General features: G+C 52.7%; 2 protein-coding genes across 5 annotated transcripts in view; one reads left to right on the forward strand and one right to left on the reverse strand.

The window, feature by feature from the left end:
• On the forward strand, window positions 1-14,695 carry OPN1MW3 (opsin 1, medium wave sensitive 3). The gene is made up of 6 exons (XM_054471536.1): window positions 1-194; window positions 6,109-6,405; window positions 8,395-8,563; window positions 10,039-10,204; window positions 11,758-11,997; window positions 14,274-14,695. Exons 1-6 carry the CDS (start codon window positions 38-40, stop codon window positions 14,382-14,384), a joined length of 1,140 nt encoding a protein of 379 aa, XP_054327511.1. The 5' UTR covers window positions 1-37; the 3' UTR covers window positions 14,385-14,695.
• Window positions 14,607-15,679, reverse strand: part of TEX28 (testis expressed 28) — a 26,574-nt gene continuing 25,501 nt past the window's right edge. For 3 of the 4 annotated variants that reach the window (XM_054471535.1, XM_054471534.1, XM_054471533.1), the window contains exon 5: window positions 14,666-15,185. In XM_054471535.1, the coding sequence (XP_054327510.1) occupies window positions 14,829-15,185 (357 nt within the window). In that variant the 3' untranslated portion in view covers window positions 14,666-14,828. Of the gene's footprint in view, window positions 15,186-15,679 lie in introns of all 4 variants that reach the window. The other variant, XM_054471532.1, reaches the window with a different exon arrangement.

The raw sequence follows: 15,679 nt of genomic DNA on the forward strand, positions 1-15,679 counted from the left end.
CCCACAGGCCAGTATAAAGCGCCGTGACCCTCAGGTGATGCGCCAGGGCTGGCTGCCGTCGGGGACAGGGCTTTCCATAGCCATGGCCCAGCAGTGGAGCCTCCAAAGGCTCGCAGGCCGCCATCCGCAGGACAGCTATGAGGACAGCACCCAGTCCAGCATCTTCACCTACACCAACAGCAACTCCACCAGAGGTGAGCCAGCAGGCCCGTGGAGGCTGGGTGGCTGCACTGGGGGCCATCGGCCACCCACCTGCCCCGCCCAAGGGAATCTCTCTTCCGCATGTCCCCACCAGCAGAGAAGGCTTTCTCCCATAGCTTTTCTGATGACATGAACTGGGGGGTCCTCTCCAAATCTAGAACGACACCATAATATCGAATATGCATTCTCAAGCAACACAGGCTTCCCAGCCCCTTTGAGAATCCGTGGCCGGGGCAGAGTTTATGTGCTCTTCCTTTGTGGCCCGTAGATGAGTGTGTTCACGGCTAGCGAGTGACCTCTCATTCCCCGGAGTCCCTCAGCTTCCTGGGGAAGAGCTGGGTCTGTCTTTACATTTGAAGCCAAAAGGAGGCAACATACTGACACACCCAAGGGAGGTGGGAGGGTAGGGAAGACAGCAGCAGAGAGCAAGAAACTTCTAGAACTTCAGGGTCGGCAAAGGCTGTAGCAGTCATTTTGTCAAACTCCATGATGGGGACACATGGCTTTTGGTGCACACCTCTGGGGGAAGAGGCTGCATTGGTGCCCAGGGCCGTCTTTCCATTTGGAGCCATCCTGGGAGAGAGCACTGGAGCCCAACAGAAAGCTGAAAGCTCTCATCAGGGCAGCCCGAGTTCTGCCATTGGGAGTTGCCCAATCCAAAAGTTTTGCACACAGGCCCTCACAGAAGCTGAGGACGCCACTGACCGCCCCACTACTGGCCCTCTCCCCGGGTCCCTCCTCCAAACCAAATTCCTTTGGTGCCTTCAAGAACATCGTGCAGGCCGGGCGCAGTGGCTCACGCCTGTAATCCCAGCACTTTGGGAGGCAGAGGCGGGCAGATGACGAGGTCAACAGATAGAGACCATCCTGGCCAACATACTGAAACCCCATCTCTATTAAAAATGCAAAAATTAGCTGGGCTTGGTGGCGCATGCCTGTAGTCCCAGCTACTCAGGAGGCTGAGGCAGGAGAATCGCTTGAACCCGGGAGGTGGAGGTTGCAGTGAGCCGAGATCACGCCACTGTGCTCCAGCCTGGCCACAGAGTGAGACTCTGTCTCAAAACAAAACAAAACAAAAAACAACAACATCGTGCAGGCTGTGGTTTCCAGAAGCCACGCCAGCTCCTTGGTTGCCAATAAATATCCCGCTGTGGGCTGGCCAGGACCGAGTGCCAATTAGTGACAGAGTGCCCAGACCAAACCGGATGAGGATCTTGCAGTTGACTTCAATATGACTGTGCCCAGAATTTCCTTGGTGGCAATGCAACAGTCTCTTCCTAGATGCCCCCAGACTTCATCAATGCATGATGCTTCAATGCACTCTTTTCAAATGTTGGGGTGGGTTTTTTTTTTCCACAAAACTTCAAGCATCTACTAAAGTAGAGGGAAGAGTGTAATGAACCCCGGTACCCATCACTCAGCTTCCACGGTTTCATCTCATTTCATCTGTAACCCCTGCACTACCCTTTCTTCCTGATTCTTGGAAGCAAATCCAAGACATCACACCCTTCCCTCTGTAAATCTTTACTATGTTCCTCTAGGAGGAAAGGGCTCTTCTCAATACATAACCACAAGTCATCATCACACCGACAAGTGTAACAATATTTCCTGAATAGCTTCAAATATCCTAGTAGTGTTCAAAAAATGTCATACGTATTTTCAGTCTGCTTGAATCAGGGCTCAAATAAGGTCCACACACTCAGATTGATTGATATGCCTTTTGACTACCTTTGAATCTAGAGGTTCCCTTTCTATCTCCCTGCAATTTATTTGTGGAAGAAAGCAAGTCGTTCGTGACGTAGCCTAACAGGCCCCTCTGACGTTGTTCATTATGATTTTTCTGTAAATTAGTAGTTGGTCTGAGGATCTGACCAGAGGCAGGTTGGATTTGTTGGTGTGTTTTGGCAAGGAGAGTGTCTCTTTTCTGGGGTGTTGGCAGCTACTGAAACTCAATGCCCAGACCAATTAAACCACTGGGGATGGAAAATGACGGCATTCGGACACCTTACCCTGCCTTCACCTATTGGTGACCAAAACCTTAACATCTTCACAGGTCTTCTTACCCTGAGGGTATATGCCACTAGGTTGTGTAGTAAACCAGTGTGTTTCAAGTCCCTTAGAATAGTCCCTCTCTAAGTGATATGCCACTCAGTGGATATGCATTTAGCTTCATTTCTTTTGTTGCTGATTTTCAGAGACTGCTCTGTAAATTTAAATTTTTATTTTGTTTTATTTTATTTTACTTTTTCGAGACAGTCTTACTCTGTCGCCCAGGCTGGAGTGCAGTGGCGCGATCTCAGCTCACTGCAACCTCCGCCTCCTGGATTCAAGCGATTCTCCTGCCTCAGCCTCCCAAGGAGGTGGGACTACAGGTGCCCACCACCACGCCCAGCTGATTTTTTTTTAGTTTTAGTAGAGACGGGGTTTCACCATGTTGGCCAGGCTGGTCTCGAACTGCTGACCTCAAGTCATCCGCCCACCTCGGCTTCCCAAAGTGCTGGGATTACAGGTGTGAGCCACCACCCCCGGCCACTTAAATTTTGTTTTATAATTATGTAATAAAACAGTTAAAAGTTTCAAATTAAAATCTAGAAAAGAAGGTGTATTTGAAGAAGTCTGGCTTCTCTGCGCCACCACCCCGCCCCTTCCCTATCTACCTGTATTTCCTCGAATCACTTTGCCTGGGAGTTGACTTTGATTCTCTTGCTCGTTGCTTCATGAAATCAGTTCCAGAACTTTCAGGAGGGAGGGGTAGGCCATGACACCAGCTCTAGTTACACTAGTGGCAGCTCCTGTCCCCTCCCCCACTGCTGCTGGGACCTGTTCTCTCCTTTGCCCCCTTGTCCCTGCACTGCCCAATTTGGACTGCAAGGGTTGCCAGGGAAGGGCACTGGCTGCCTTGTTTTCAGAGGTCGTAGCACCTAGATTGCTCCAGCCCCTTGCACTTGCCTGCAGGCCAGAGTGTCCCAAACCCTCCCAGTCTCAGCTGCTCTTCCCCAGTTCACCCGAGGTACTTCCCAGGGAAGAGCTGCCGACAGTTTGGGGGTTCTCTGTTCTTAGGTCCATCAGCAACCCCATTGCTCCCCTCTGCTTCCTTCTGCACGGAGACTGACGCCATGCAGGTCTTCAATTGTCAATGGTCTGTCCCTACTGCTCATACTGGGGGTTCCTGGGGAGCCAGTGCCAGGTATTGGGATTGCAGACATTGTCTGTGGGTTTCTGGAAGCTCCCTGTGTTAGGAACAAATGGGGCCCGTGCACAGAGGGCAGCAGAGGCCTTGTGGGATCCAGCTGTGCTAGGGGTGAGATTTATCTGTCTCTCCTGGCCGTAGCCAGGAAATCCCCATTTTTCTTAAGCTAGCTTGAGTTGGGCTTTTCTAACACACAGCTAAAGAATCTCTTGATAAATCTTGGGACTCTCCATGAGGCCTCATATGGCAGCAGGTCTGTGGCTTGCGATCCCTTCAAGTAATCTGCCAAAAACAATGTTATGACGAAGATCCTTCCAACACAAAAGGTGTAGAGCCCTAGCAAACTCCTACAGAATAAAAAGGAGAAATAATTTGTCTGTAGTCCCAGCTACTTGGGAGGCCAAGGCGGGAGGGTCACTTGAAGTCAGGAGTTCGAGACCAGCCTAAGCAACATAGCCAGACCCCATCTCTACAGAAATAAAAAAATTGCCGTTGTGGTAATGCACGGCTGTAGTCCCAGATACTCAAGAGGCTGAGGCAGGAGGATCGCTTGAGCCCAGGAGTTCCACGTTGCAGTGAGCTATGATTGTGCCACTGTACTCCAGCCTGGGTGCCAGAGCCAGACTCTATCTCTATTTTTTGCTTTTTTTTTTTTTTTTTGAGACGGAGTCTTGTTCTGTCTCCCCGGCTGGAGTGCAGTGGCGTGATCTCAGCTCACTGCAACCTCTGCCTCCTGGGTTCAAGTGATTCTCCCGCCTCAGCCTCCTGAGTAGCTGGGACTACAGGCACCCGCCACCACACCTGGCTAATTTTTTTTTGTATTTTTAGTAGAGACGGGGTTTCACCATGGCCAGGCTGGTTTTGAACTCCTGACCTCAAGTGATCCACCCCCTCGGCCTCCCAAAGTGCTGGGATTACAAGCGTGAGCCACCGCTCCCAGCCGACTGTATCTCTAAATATATAATAATCATAATCAGGACACCAGTCATATTGGATTAGGGCCCACCCTAATGACCTCATTTAAACTTGACCATTTCTGTAAAGACCCTATCTCCGAAAATGGTCACATTCTGAGGTATTGGGGTTAGGACTCCAACATATGAATTTGGGTGGGGACAGAATTCAACTCATAACACATTCATTGATTAATTTCTTCATTCATTTATTTTCTGAGCATCTATTGTATGCTGGACGCTCTGTAAGGATGAATGAGTCACAGTCTCTGGTGAGAAAGACAAGACTTGTACTTGTGTCTCAGTACTGGCTGCTATAAGAAATTACCAGGCTGTGCGCGGGGGCTCACGCCTGCAGTCCCAGTACTTTGGGAGGACAAGGCAGAAGGATCTCTTGAGGTCAGGAATTTGAGACCAGCCTGGTCAACATGGTGAAACCCCATGTCTACTAAAAGTACAAAAATTAGCTGAATGTGGTGGTGGGTGCCTGTAAATCCCAGCTACTACTCGGGAGGCTGAGGCAGGAGAATCGCTTGAACCCAGGAGGAGGAGGTTGCGGTGACCCGAGATCACATCAGTGCACTCCAGCCTGGGTGACAGAGCAAGACTTTGTCTGAAAAAAAAAAAAAAAAGAAAAGAAAAGAAAGGAAAAGAAAAGAAAAGAATAAAAGAGAAATCACCATAGATTGGGTGGCTTTTAAATGACAAATTTATTTCTCACAGCTCTGGAGGCTGGAAGTCAGGGTGCTAATGTGGTGGGCTCTGGCGAGGACCCTCTTCCTGACTGCAGATTGCCAACAACTCATTGTATCCTCGCATGGTAGAAAGAGAGCTAGAGAGCACTATAGGGACTCTTTTTTTTTTTTAAGTTTTAATTAAAAAAAATTTTTTTTTACATGGGCATGCCATGTTGCCCAGGTTGGATTTGAACTCCTGGACTCAAGCAACCCTCCTGCCTCAGCTTCCCAAAGTGCTGGGATTACAGGCATGAGCCACCATTCCCAGCTAATTTGGGCTGTTCCCAAAGGCTCAAGTGATCCTCCCACGTTGGCCTCCTGAGTAGCTGGGGCTACAGGCGTGAGCCACCATGCCCAGCTTCTAAGACCTCTTTTATAAGGGCACTAATCCCATTCATGAGGGCCCCACTCGCTCTGCACACATGACCTAAATGACCTGCCAAAGGCCCCACCTCCTAATACCATCACCCTGGGGGTTGGGATTTCAACACAGGAATTTATGGGGGGCACATACATTCAGATCATCATGAACAGTAACTCCTATGTGTGACAGAAGGTGACAGAGGTGGGTAGTGGTCTTCCCCTCAAGGGGGTGAGTTGCCACCAGCTGGGGAATCTGGAAAGGCTTCTGGAAGGCAAATGCATATGAGCTGGGCTTTACACAAGGAAAGCGTTTGTCTATGGAAGGGCAGAGGACTCTGGGAGGTAGGAGGTGGGGCTGGGGCAAAGGGAAGAGGGGAGCAGGGAAGTGGGGTGACTGCACACTGGGAGTGGGGAATCAGATGGAGGAGACGATGAGGAGTTCTGTTAAGTTCAAGGTGCCAGTGCCAGTAACCAGCAGGTGATGGTGTCTGGCTTGAGGGACAGGATGGAGGGGAGACTGTCTGAGGATGGACAAAGCTGGAGGGAAAGAGCCAACTGCAAAGGCAGGAGGGCAGGAGGGGGAGGGGAGAGGTGGGATCAGCACTGGTACAGACAGGCGGTGCTGCAGCCCAGCTCCTCTCTCTCCTCTGCCTCCTGCCCCCAGACCCCTTCGAAGGCCCGAATTACCACATCGCTCCCAGATGGGTGTACCACCTCACCAGTGTCTGGATGATCTTTGTGGTCATCGCATCCGTCTTCACAAATGGGCTTGTGCTGGCGGCCACTATGAAGTTCAAGAAGCTGCGCCATCCGCTGAACTGGATCCTGGTGAACCTGGCGATCGCTGACCTAGCAGAGACCGTCATCGCCAGCACTATCAGTGTTGTGAACCAGATCTATGGCTACTTCGTGCTGGGCCATCCTATGTGTGTCCTGGAGGGCTACACCGTCTCCCTGTGTGGTAAGCCAGTCAGGGCCCAGGCTCAGCGGAAACCACTCATTCACCCTGCAAGCCCCTCCGGCCACCTCATGATGACCCGGGCCCAGCCGCTCCTGTAGGCCTGTCTCCCTCCACATCTGTGCCTCACATCCATATACTGAAGGGTTCTGGAGGCTTCCATCTGAACACTCACATTAAATTCAGCTCCCTTGAGTCAAACATACCCTGAGTTCCTACTCTTGAGTCAGGCTCTGCCCGGGGACAGCCAGTTTGGAGCTGTGGGGCTGGTGTGGGAGGAGACAGATACAGAGCCAGACAACCCCAGAACAGTAGGGGGGCGGGGACTCTGGGCACCCTGGACAGAACTCCCCTGCAATTAGGGATGCCTGCTCTTTCAGCTCACCAGCATCTGCTTTTCCCGGAGGAGACACAATTCCCAGATCCTCTCCCCATCCCCATCACTAATATCTCTGTGGGCCACTATTCCGCTCAGGTCAGGAGACAGTGGCCGAGAGGTACCAGTGTGCCAGGCTCTGTGCTAAGGAGGGGGCCCTATAGCCAGACGGCGACCACACAGTACCATCATCAGTCCTCTCAGACAAGAAGGGGCCTGGGGCAGGTGGTGGAGGAGCGGCTGGGAGCAGTTTGTGGTTCGAGTGGGTAGAGTACCACCAAGCAGCCGTGGCTGCCGGACACGAGGTGGGCAGGCCCGGGTCTCAGAGGCCTCAGACGTCACGCCCAGGAGCTGGGACTTTATTTCAGGAGGAGGAGACCCCACATCCAGCAGCAGCAGCAGCTCCTGCTCTTGCCTCCCCACCACTCTTAGCAGCCTCCCCAACCTCACCCCCTGTTAACTGCCTCAAATTGTACCCACGATGGCCCAGACCAGAGAGAGTGCTTGTCCAAGTCCCGGCACTACCCCGACAGTCTAGAAGGGGAGCCAAGGGAAGGTCAGGCAGAGAAGGTCCATCCCCAGGTCCGAGTGCTCTCTGCAGCAGGCATGGCCTCGGCGGTCACACGGCCCTTCCTGAGTGCCCCCCTGCATCTCCGCCCACGTCTGTCTCCGTTTCTGCCATGGTCTCCCGCTCACCCTTGCCTCTGCTCATGGTCTGTTCTTGGGTCAGTCAGGTGCCAAGCAGCCAGCACTTCCCCACCAGTTTTGGTCCACGGATGCCCTTGGCCATCTGGGAAGCCTGTGGACCCCATCTCAGAAGAATTTTTGCAAACGCATAAAATGAGACCCATAGGATTACAAAGGCAGCAAATTATATTGAAATACAGTTATCAAAGTATTAAACATTCATCAGTAACATAGTCTTTAGTTAAAAGCATTTATTGGTCAGGCTCATGCCTCTAATCCCAGCACTTTGGGAGGCTGAGGTGAGAGGACTGCTTGCCTCCAGGAGTCTGAGACCAGCCTGGGCAACATAGTGAGACCTCTTCTCTACAACAAATGAAAACAGCTGGGCATGGTGGCACACCAGTAGTCCCAGCTACTCAGGAGGCTCAGGCGGGAGGATCGCTTGAGCTCAGGAGGTCAAGGCTGCAGTGAGCTATGATGGCACCACTGCACTCAGCCTGGGCAACAGAGTGAGATTCTGTCTCAAAAACTAAATAAAAATAAAAGCATGTATTAAACGTATTACTGACACCACTCAGTATTAAGGTATTAAATAACAGGATCCCGTCTGACAACCACTGTTATTTCAGAGTAGTGATGAACATAAATGATATTTAAACAGCCTGCCACCTCTGTGAATTGACAGGAAAACATCTGTGATCTGTCTTGCTGACCGAGTCACGGGTACTGCTAATACTGCCACGTTCATAATGGAAGGAAATGCCCAGTGTCTGTTCGAGGTTGGTGGAAAGAAAGTCGTTTTTTCCACCTCAGTCCGTGGAGCCCTGAATTCTGTGTGCAGACGTTTGGGGTCTAAGCAGGACAGTGGGAAGCTTTGCTTCCCACCTTTGCTTCCGCTCAAAGCCCTCATCTGTCTGCTCTCCCCATAGGGATCACAGGTCTCTGGTCCCTGGCCATCATTTCCTGGGAGAGATGGATGGTGGTCTGCAAGCCCTTTGGCAACGTGAGATTTGATGCCAAGCTGGCCATTGTGGGCATTGTCTTCTCCTGGGTCTGGGCTGCTGTGTGGACAGCCCCGCCCATCTTTGGCTGGAGCAGGTAAGGGTGCGAGGGCGCAAGATGGGGTGGGCACATTCAGACTCTGTGACCTTAAGACAAATCACTTCCTTTCTCTGGGCCCCTCTGAGCGTGCAATGTCTATCAATGTATGAATGTGGCTGCAACATAGAAATGGCTCTGTGGTCCCCGAACCTCTGGAAACATATTCGTCCCAAGCACGATCAGGTCACAGGCGCACACGGAGCTCAAGCCATCAGCACAGCTGTCAGTGAACGCACAGCGTGTTTGCATTCCAGGTCTCTTTCTTGCACATGCTGCCCCACCCCGCCCCCCACCTTTCAGAGGCTGCTTGGGTCATAGATCCACCTGGGCCTACAGAGCACATGTCCTGGCCAGGCCAAGCAAGTGGCTCAAATGTTTGATTGGGATGGACTGGATGGGACAGCATTTCACTGTTTTATCGACAAGCTCGTGAATAAGTTCTCGTGGTGTTTGGAGAGGGAATGTTCTTTCCTTGAGAACGTTCCACAATTTTAGGAAACAAACCTTGTGGAAGCCTGTCTCTGTCTCCCGCCCTCCTCATGCCGCCATGCCCCACACAGCTGCCCGTTATCAAACATGTGTGGCAAGCTGACCCTGGTGGAGGCTCTCCCGCGGGTTATCTCATTTAATCCTCCAGGCCACCAAGTGAGCAGGGCCCTTTATTTCAGTCACGGCCTAGCTGACCTCAGATAAAAGACTCAGCTCTTCATGGGTGTTCTCAGAAGGTCAGGACAAGACAGAACCTCACAATCCCTTTGTAAAGAAGGGGAGTGATTGGGAAGATGAAAATGTTCTGGAAGCAGATAGTGGAGATGGTTGCACAGCATTGTGAATGCACCAAAGGTCATAATGGTACTTATTTTTTTTTTTTTTTGAGACAGGGTCTCACTCTTTCACTCAGGCTGGCACAGTGCAGTGGTGTAATTATGGCTCATTGCAGCCTCAACCTCCTGGGCTCAAGTGATCCTCCTACCTCAGCTTCCTGAGGAGCTGGGCCTACAGGTGCATCACTTCACCTGGCTAATTTTTTTTATTTTTTGTAGAGACAAGATCTCACTATGTGTTCCAGGCTAGTCTTGAACTCCTGGGCTCAAGCAATCCTCCTGCCTCTGCCTCCAAATCTGCTGGGACTATAGGCGTGAGCCATTGTGCCTGGCCTATAATGGTACATTTTATGTTATGTGTATTTTACCACAATTTTAAAAAGAGGAAAGGCATGACATCTAAAAATGGACAAAGATTAACCAAAATCCTACCCAACGGTTTTGTTTTGGGTTGATGAAAATGTTCTAGAAGCAGAGGGGGTGACTGCCACCAAATTGATCACTGCAATTTGGGTAATCTCCTGCAACGTGAATTTCACCTCAATTTAAAAAAACAAACCCCACCCGAGTTAGCACCATGCCTGGGCCAGGGGTCCTGGGTCACCCCTTCCCCCCGCATCAGGACTGGCTGCCGGCCCTTCTCTCCAGGTACTGGCCCCATGGCCTGAAGACTTCATGCGGCCCAGACGTGTTCAGCGGCAGCTCGTACCCCGGGGTGCAGTCTTACATGATTGTCCTCATGGTCACCTGCTGCATCACCCCACTCAGCATCATCGTGCTCTGCTATCTCCAAGTGTGGCTGGCCATCCGAGCCGTAAGCCCCCCGATTCCTCCTGGCCTCACCCCGCTCCTGCCCCTAAGCTGCTCTGCCCTCAAATCAGTCCACTGAGACTCCTAAACTAGTTTTTCAAAAATCCATAGAGAAGAGGATTTTACCCCTATAAGAAAATACTAATCCAGCGATGAGAATCAGGCGATTCCTTTGGGGCTGTACCAGTGGCTGCAGGTTCAGCTCCAGCCCCGTTGTCCTCAGCTCTGTGAGACGGGAAAGCACTGCCCCTCCCTCCCTGGAGGAGTCCACTAAGGGAACAGAGGTCTGCCTTGCCCCAACCCTGGACAGTTCTCCCCGGGGTGGAAAGGCTGCCTTTCCCACAGAGTACAGTGGAGCAGCCACATCAGCAAGTGACACCTGCAAATCAAGGCGTGTTTTTATGAGGCTGCCACCGGAGTACCCTTGTCCCTTTCATAGGCTGTGGGGCCGACCAAGGAGTGGACCCGAGTGTGCCATTTGCCCCCCTGACCCACTCTCCACCGTCTATGTCTGGCCCTCTGCCCTGGGAAGCTGATCCCGGCCACAGCCGTCGCCCCCCACCCCTAGACTAGGTTACCACTGGGAGCCCTGCAGGAAGTCAGAGCAAGGGAGGAGAGCCAGGCTGGTTCTCTCTGTTAGCAGTGGGAACCCTTTCAGGGTGCTGGCTTTCCTATATGAAGCTGCCTGTGCCCACAATTGGATGGGCATGCCTGCCAAGCTCTCTCTAGAGGAGCCTGTGAGCCTGTGAAAGGACCCCTCAGCCCGCCACCTTGGGGTGAAGGCCCCACAGGTACCCAACCATGGCTTCAGCTGTATTAGTCTGGGATGGTAGAGCCCCAGCTCCAGAATGTGCCCCCAGCCCTGCTGTATCAGCTGTCCCTGCATTCCAGCCCTCACACTCCCTCTCTCATCCCCACTCATCTGTCTGCCGTCAGTCCCTCATCCCTGGCAGGCGGTGGCTGGCCTCTGTGGCCTCCCCCACAGTGCCTCTGCCTGGAGGCCATTCGTCTCCTTCCTCCCAGCAGGCATGAAGGAGCCACCCCACCACAGCTGCCCTCAGCTGCCTCACCGTGAGTCCAGGGCAGGATTTAGCCCACAGAGTGGCCAACCTGGCCTAGGAAGCCTGAGGGAAGTGTATGCATTGCTCTGACACTCCCATCGCACACCCCGCCAGCCGCTGCTTTTGCCTCCCCCGCCATCTCCATCTCGTTAGCTCCCTCATTCTCCACGCCCAGTGATCAATCAAATCAGGCCTCCATGCTCAGGTCTGAGCGCAGGACAGGACAGTCTGTTAAAGGATCAGGTGAAGCAAAGGAGCTTGTTAGATCCAGCTCTGGGGTCATCTTAGCCCACGCCTAGCTGCGTGCCACCTCCAATTCTAGAACTCCCCCAGGGCCAGCCTGAGGCCACCATGTCTGCCTGGGGCGGGCTGTGCTCCACTCAGGGCTGGAAGATGGCTGCTGGGCTCCTCTCCTCCTCCCCACAACTCCCTATGCCTGGGTCACCTGCCTCTTGCTGCTCCCCAACCCCCAGCTCACTGTCCCTGTCTCCCTCAGGTGGCAAAGCAGCAGAAAGAGTCTGAATCCACCCAGAAGGCAGAGAAGGAAGTGACGCGCATGGTGGTGGTGATGGTCCTGGCATTCTGCTTCTGCTGGGGACCATATGCCTTCTTCGCATGCTTTGCTGCTGCCAACCCTGGCTACCCCTTCCACCCTTTGATGGCTGCCCTGCCAGCCTTCTTTGCCAAAAGTGCCACTATCTACAACCCCGTTATCTATGTCTTTATGAACCGGCAGGTAAGCAACACCATCAGCAGATCCCACTCAAAATACCGTGTGCCCTAGAAGGGCGCAGTGATGGACCCACCTGGAATCATGTCTCTGATAAGAAGCCCGCGGAGCATCTGGGGGACCCTCCAGGGAAATGACCGGGAAAGTCTCAGCATGTGACCCAGCCCCAGCCAGAGCTCCAGCTGGCCCTTAGCAGAAGGCTTAGGTGTGCCCTCTGGAATCCTTTATAGTCTCGGCCTGAGGGTGGAATTTCCCAAAGCGTCTGTGTGCCGTGTGCTCTTCCCTTCCGGTGGCCCTAGAACTATGGCTGCGGAGCTTCAGGGGCTCTCCTGGCGTTCAGACGCTCTAGGAGTTGGTGAGCCCTAGGTATATCCACCCTAGGTGTACCCCTCTTCTGTTCAGACTCAACCCTTCTCAACCTTCATCTCTCCATTTTCAAGCCATAACCTCTGGAATTTGTCTTCCTATAAGAACAAAAGCCGGCCCTCCTTGGCTACACTGACCAAGAGTTCAAGAGCTTTCACGAGTTCGTGGGTTAGTTCAGGGAGGACGTGCTGTGGTCCTGCCCAGAGGCAGCCTCCTTAGCTGGCATATTGGGCCTCAGCAGCAAGCTGCTCACACACCTAAATCCCCCCACCTCCTGTAGGTTACAGGCTTCATTAAAGCGCAGCTGTGATGTGACTTGATGGTGGCCAGAAAGGTGTGCAGAGGCCTCCCATTTCACCAGGCCCAGTCCATCCCTTCCACTGGGCTCTTCCTTGCTCCTCCATCTTAGAGCCACTCAATGGCTCCAGCCCCTTTGGCTCAGCTTTGACTCACACAAGCCAAGTCTGCAGAGTTCATTAAGGGTTCATTCTCTCTGGTAACTTTTAAACAGTAAGTAGGACCAGGCCTGCAGTGGATTTCCGGGAACTCGTTGTAGCACACTGATGCCCAGAGTGTAGTTCTATCCCTGACCCCCGTTTCCTGACTTTCATGAGGATCTTTTTTAGGTTTCTGGAATCCCAAACTATCTTGCCAAGTACTGTCTTTACTGGATTATTTCCATTCTCCTTTCCAGAACTCCCCCTCCTAGACAGATGTCTGCACTTCTGGACCTCACCAGGCCTCGAACTTTGCTTTTACCCTGTCCACATAATTATCCTGTCCTGCCACATTCTGAGAGAATTTTCTGGAACGCAGTTCCATGAAGACAGCAAATTTTGCTCAGGACAGAGTCTGGCACACAGTGGGTGCTCAAGCAGCAGCTGCTGAATGGATTCCTCAGCCCTATCTCCCAGGTCTTCAGCCGAGCTGATTCTGCTGTTCGTCCCGTTTCTTATGTTATTAATTTCAACCATTATATTTTTTATTTTTGAGAGTTTTGATGATAGAGGCAGTTAGAGCTAGTCAAGAGTAGGCCTGAAATATTTAGAAAATGCCTTTGGTCTGGGTCCTCAAAGCATTGTGGTTACTTCAGTGATGACACAGGACATGATTTGAGACATTCATATGGCCCAGATCTCTTTGGGGTGAAGCAGCAAAGACAGACCCCTCCTGGTACCGGAAGACGCTTGGCTGGAGAGATGAGGTAGGGGCTAGATTGTCATTACCTAGGCCTCACCTTGCCCCAGATCCATGGACTGGAAAAAACATGACAACCACACGCCTTTTCATTAACATTCCTCTGAGCTGCTCACCAGACAGTCTGGGGACAGGTCACCACTGCCCCTTAGCTGTCACTGTGGATGAGTGTCGTGGGGCTGCCGTCACAAACTACCACAAACTCAGTGGCTTCAAACCACAGAAATGGATTCTCTCAGGGTTCTGGAAATCTTGAGTCTGAAATCAGGGTGTTGGCAAATGGAAAGGTTCCCTATGGAGGCCGAGAGGGAGAAGCAGCTGCAAGGCTGCCGGCAGTCCTTGGCGTTCCTTGACTCCAAGGTGTGTCGCCCCAGTCTCTGCCTTCATCTTCACGTGGTCTTCTTCCCTCTGTCTGCGTGTCCGTGTCCAAGCGTTCCTTTTCTTATCAGGACACCAGTCATTCGATTAGGGCCCACCCTGCTCCAGTGTGACCTCATCTTAACCTGAACACATCTTTTGGGGGACACACTTCAACCCAGTGTAGTCACCATCAACTGCTAAGTCAGATGACATCCCCGTGTGTGAAGGAGAAATAATCCAAGCCTTCCTCCACCCCCCCATGGGATTCGGAATGGGTGAAGGGAAGGCTCGGGCACGTACATTCAGCACAGTGCTCCACCCTTCCCTGCTCTGCTCAATAACACTTTCTGTCCTTCCAGTTTCGAAACTGCATCTTGCAGCTTTTCGGGAAGAAGGTTGACGATGGCTCTGAACTCTCCAGCGCCTCCAAAACGGAGGTCTCATCTGTGTCCTCGGTATCGCCTGCATGAGGTCTGCCTCCTACCCATCCCGCCCACCGGGGCTTTGGCCACCTCTCCTTTCCCACTCCTTCTCCATCCCTGTAAAATAAATGTAATTTATCTTTGCCAAAACCAACAAAGTCACAGAGGCTTTCACTGCAGTGTGGGACCACCTGAGCCTCTGTGTGTGCAGGCACTGGGTCTCGAGAGGGTGCAAGGGGGATAAAGAGGAGAGAGCGCTTCATAGACTTTAAGTTTTCCCGAGCCTCATGTCTACCGATGGCGTGAAAGGATCCTGGCAAAACGGAAGTGTGAGGCAGGTGGGCGTCTATATCCATTTCACCAGGCTGGTGGTTACATAATCGGCAAGCAAGAGCTGTGGAGGGGCTGTCTGGGGAGGGCTTGCTGGATGCCCTCAACACCCAGGAGGAGGGAGGGAGCTAGCAAGCTAAGGCAGGTGGCCCTCCTGGCCCCTTAAGGTCCATCTGCTGGAGGCCCAGAGTCCTTGGAGTACAGTCTACACCTGGAGAGGACCCATTCCTGCCAGTCTGTGGCAGGGATGGCACGCCACCTCTGCCAGGCCAGGACCCCAAGCCCGATCAGCATCAGCATGGTGCAAGTGCACAGGCGTGAGCTGATCAGTGACGAGGGGCAGGCACACAAGGTGGAGACAAAGACCAAGAGGACGGTTGCCAGTGAGAGGAGCAGACTCACGAACTTGAACAACATCTGCGGGGGACGGCCTTGGAGGTGCTCCGCTGCCTCCAGTTGGGTGACTTGCTGTAGCATCTCCAGCTTGGATATTCGGCTCTTGAAGGTCTCCATGATCTCCTGCAGGAGACGAAAATGCACGCACCAGAAGTCAGCACAGAGCTGTGGTCGTTTATTGAGTTCTTAGGGGTGAGCAGAAAGCACTGTGGAGTGGGTATTCGAGGAGGGAAGCAGAGAGCCTAGAGCACATTCAGGGCAGAGGGGAGGGCGCAGGCTCTCCAGCAACAGGGAAAGCTTCATCTGACCCAGCTGCACTCTCCCATCCACTGTCTCCCGAAGCTGAGGACCTGGTCAAGACACAGCTACCCAGGGACGGGGGTGGGCACTATGGGAATGGAAAAGTGAGGAGAGGGAAGCCAGGTCTAAGGAGGGGTTCTGAGAGGGCGCTCCCTACACCTGCAGCCGCAGCAGAAGCAGCTCCACCCCAGATCTCCCGAATCAGAGGCTCACGGGTGAGCACTGCAGCACCAGAGTGGCAAAAGCAGCTAAGCCAGATGGTGGGAAGCGGAGCGTGAGTGTAAAGATCAGCTGCTGCTAGCTCTGAAACAAACGTG

This window comes from Pongo pygmaeus, chromosome X (assembly GCF_028885625.2).
Source record: "Pongo pygmaeus isolate AG05252 chromosome X, NHGRI_mPonPyg2-v2.0_pri, whole genome shotgun sequence".
In the NCBI taxonomy this organism is placed as follows: domain Eukaryota; kingdom Metazoa; phylum Chordata; class Mammalia; order Primates; family Hominidae; genus Pongo; species Pongo pygmaeus.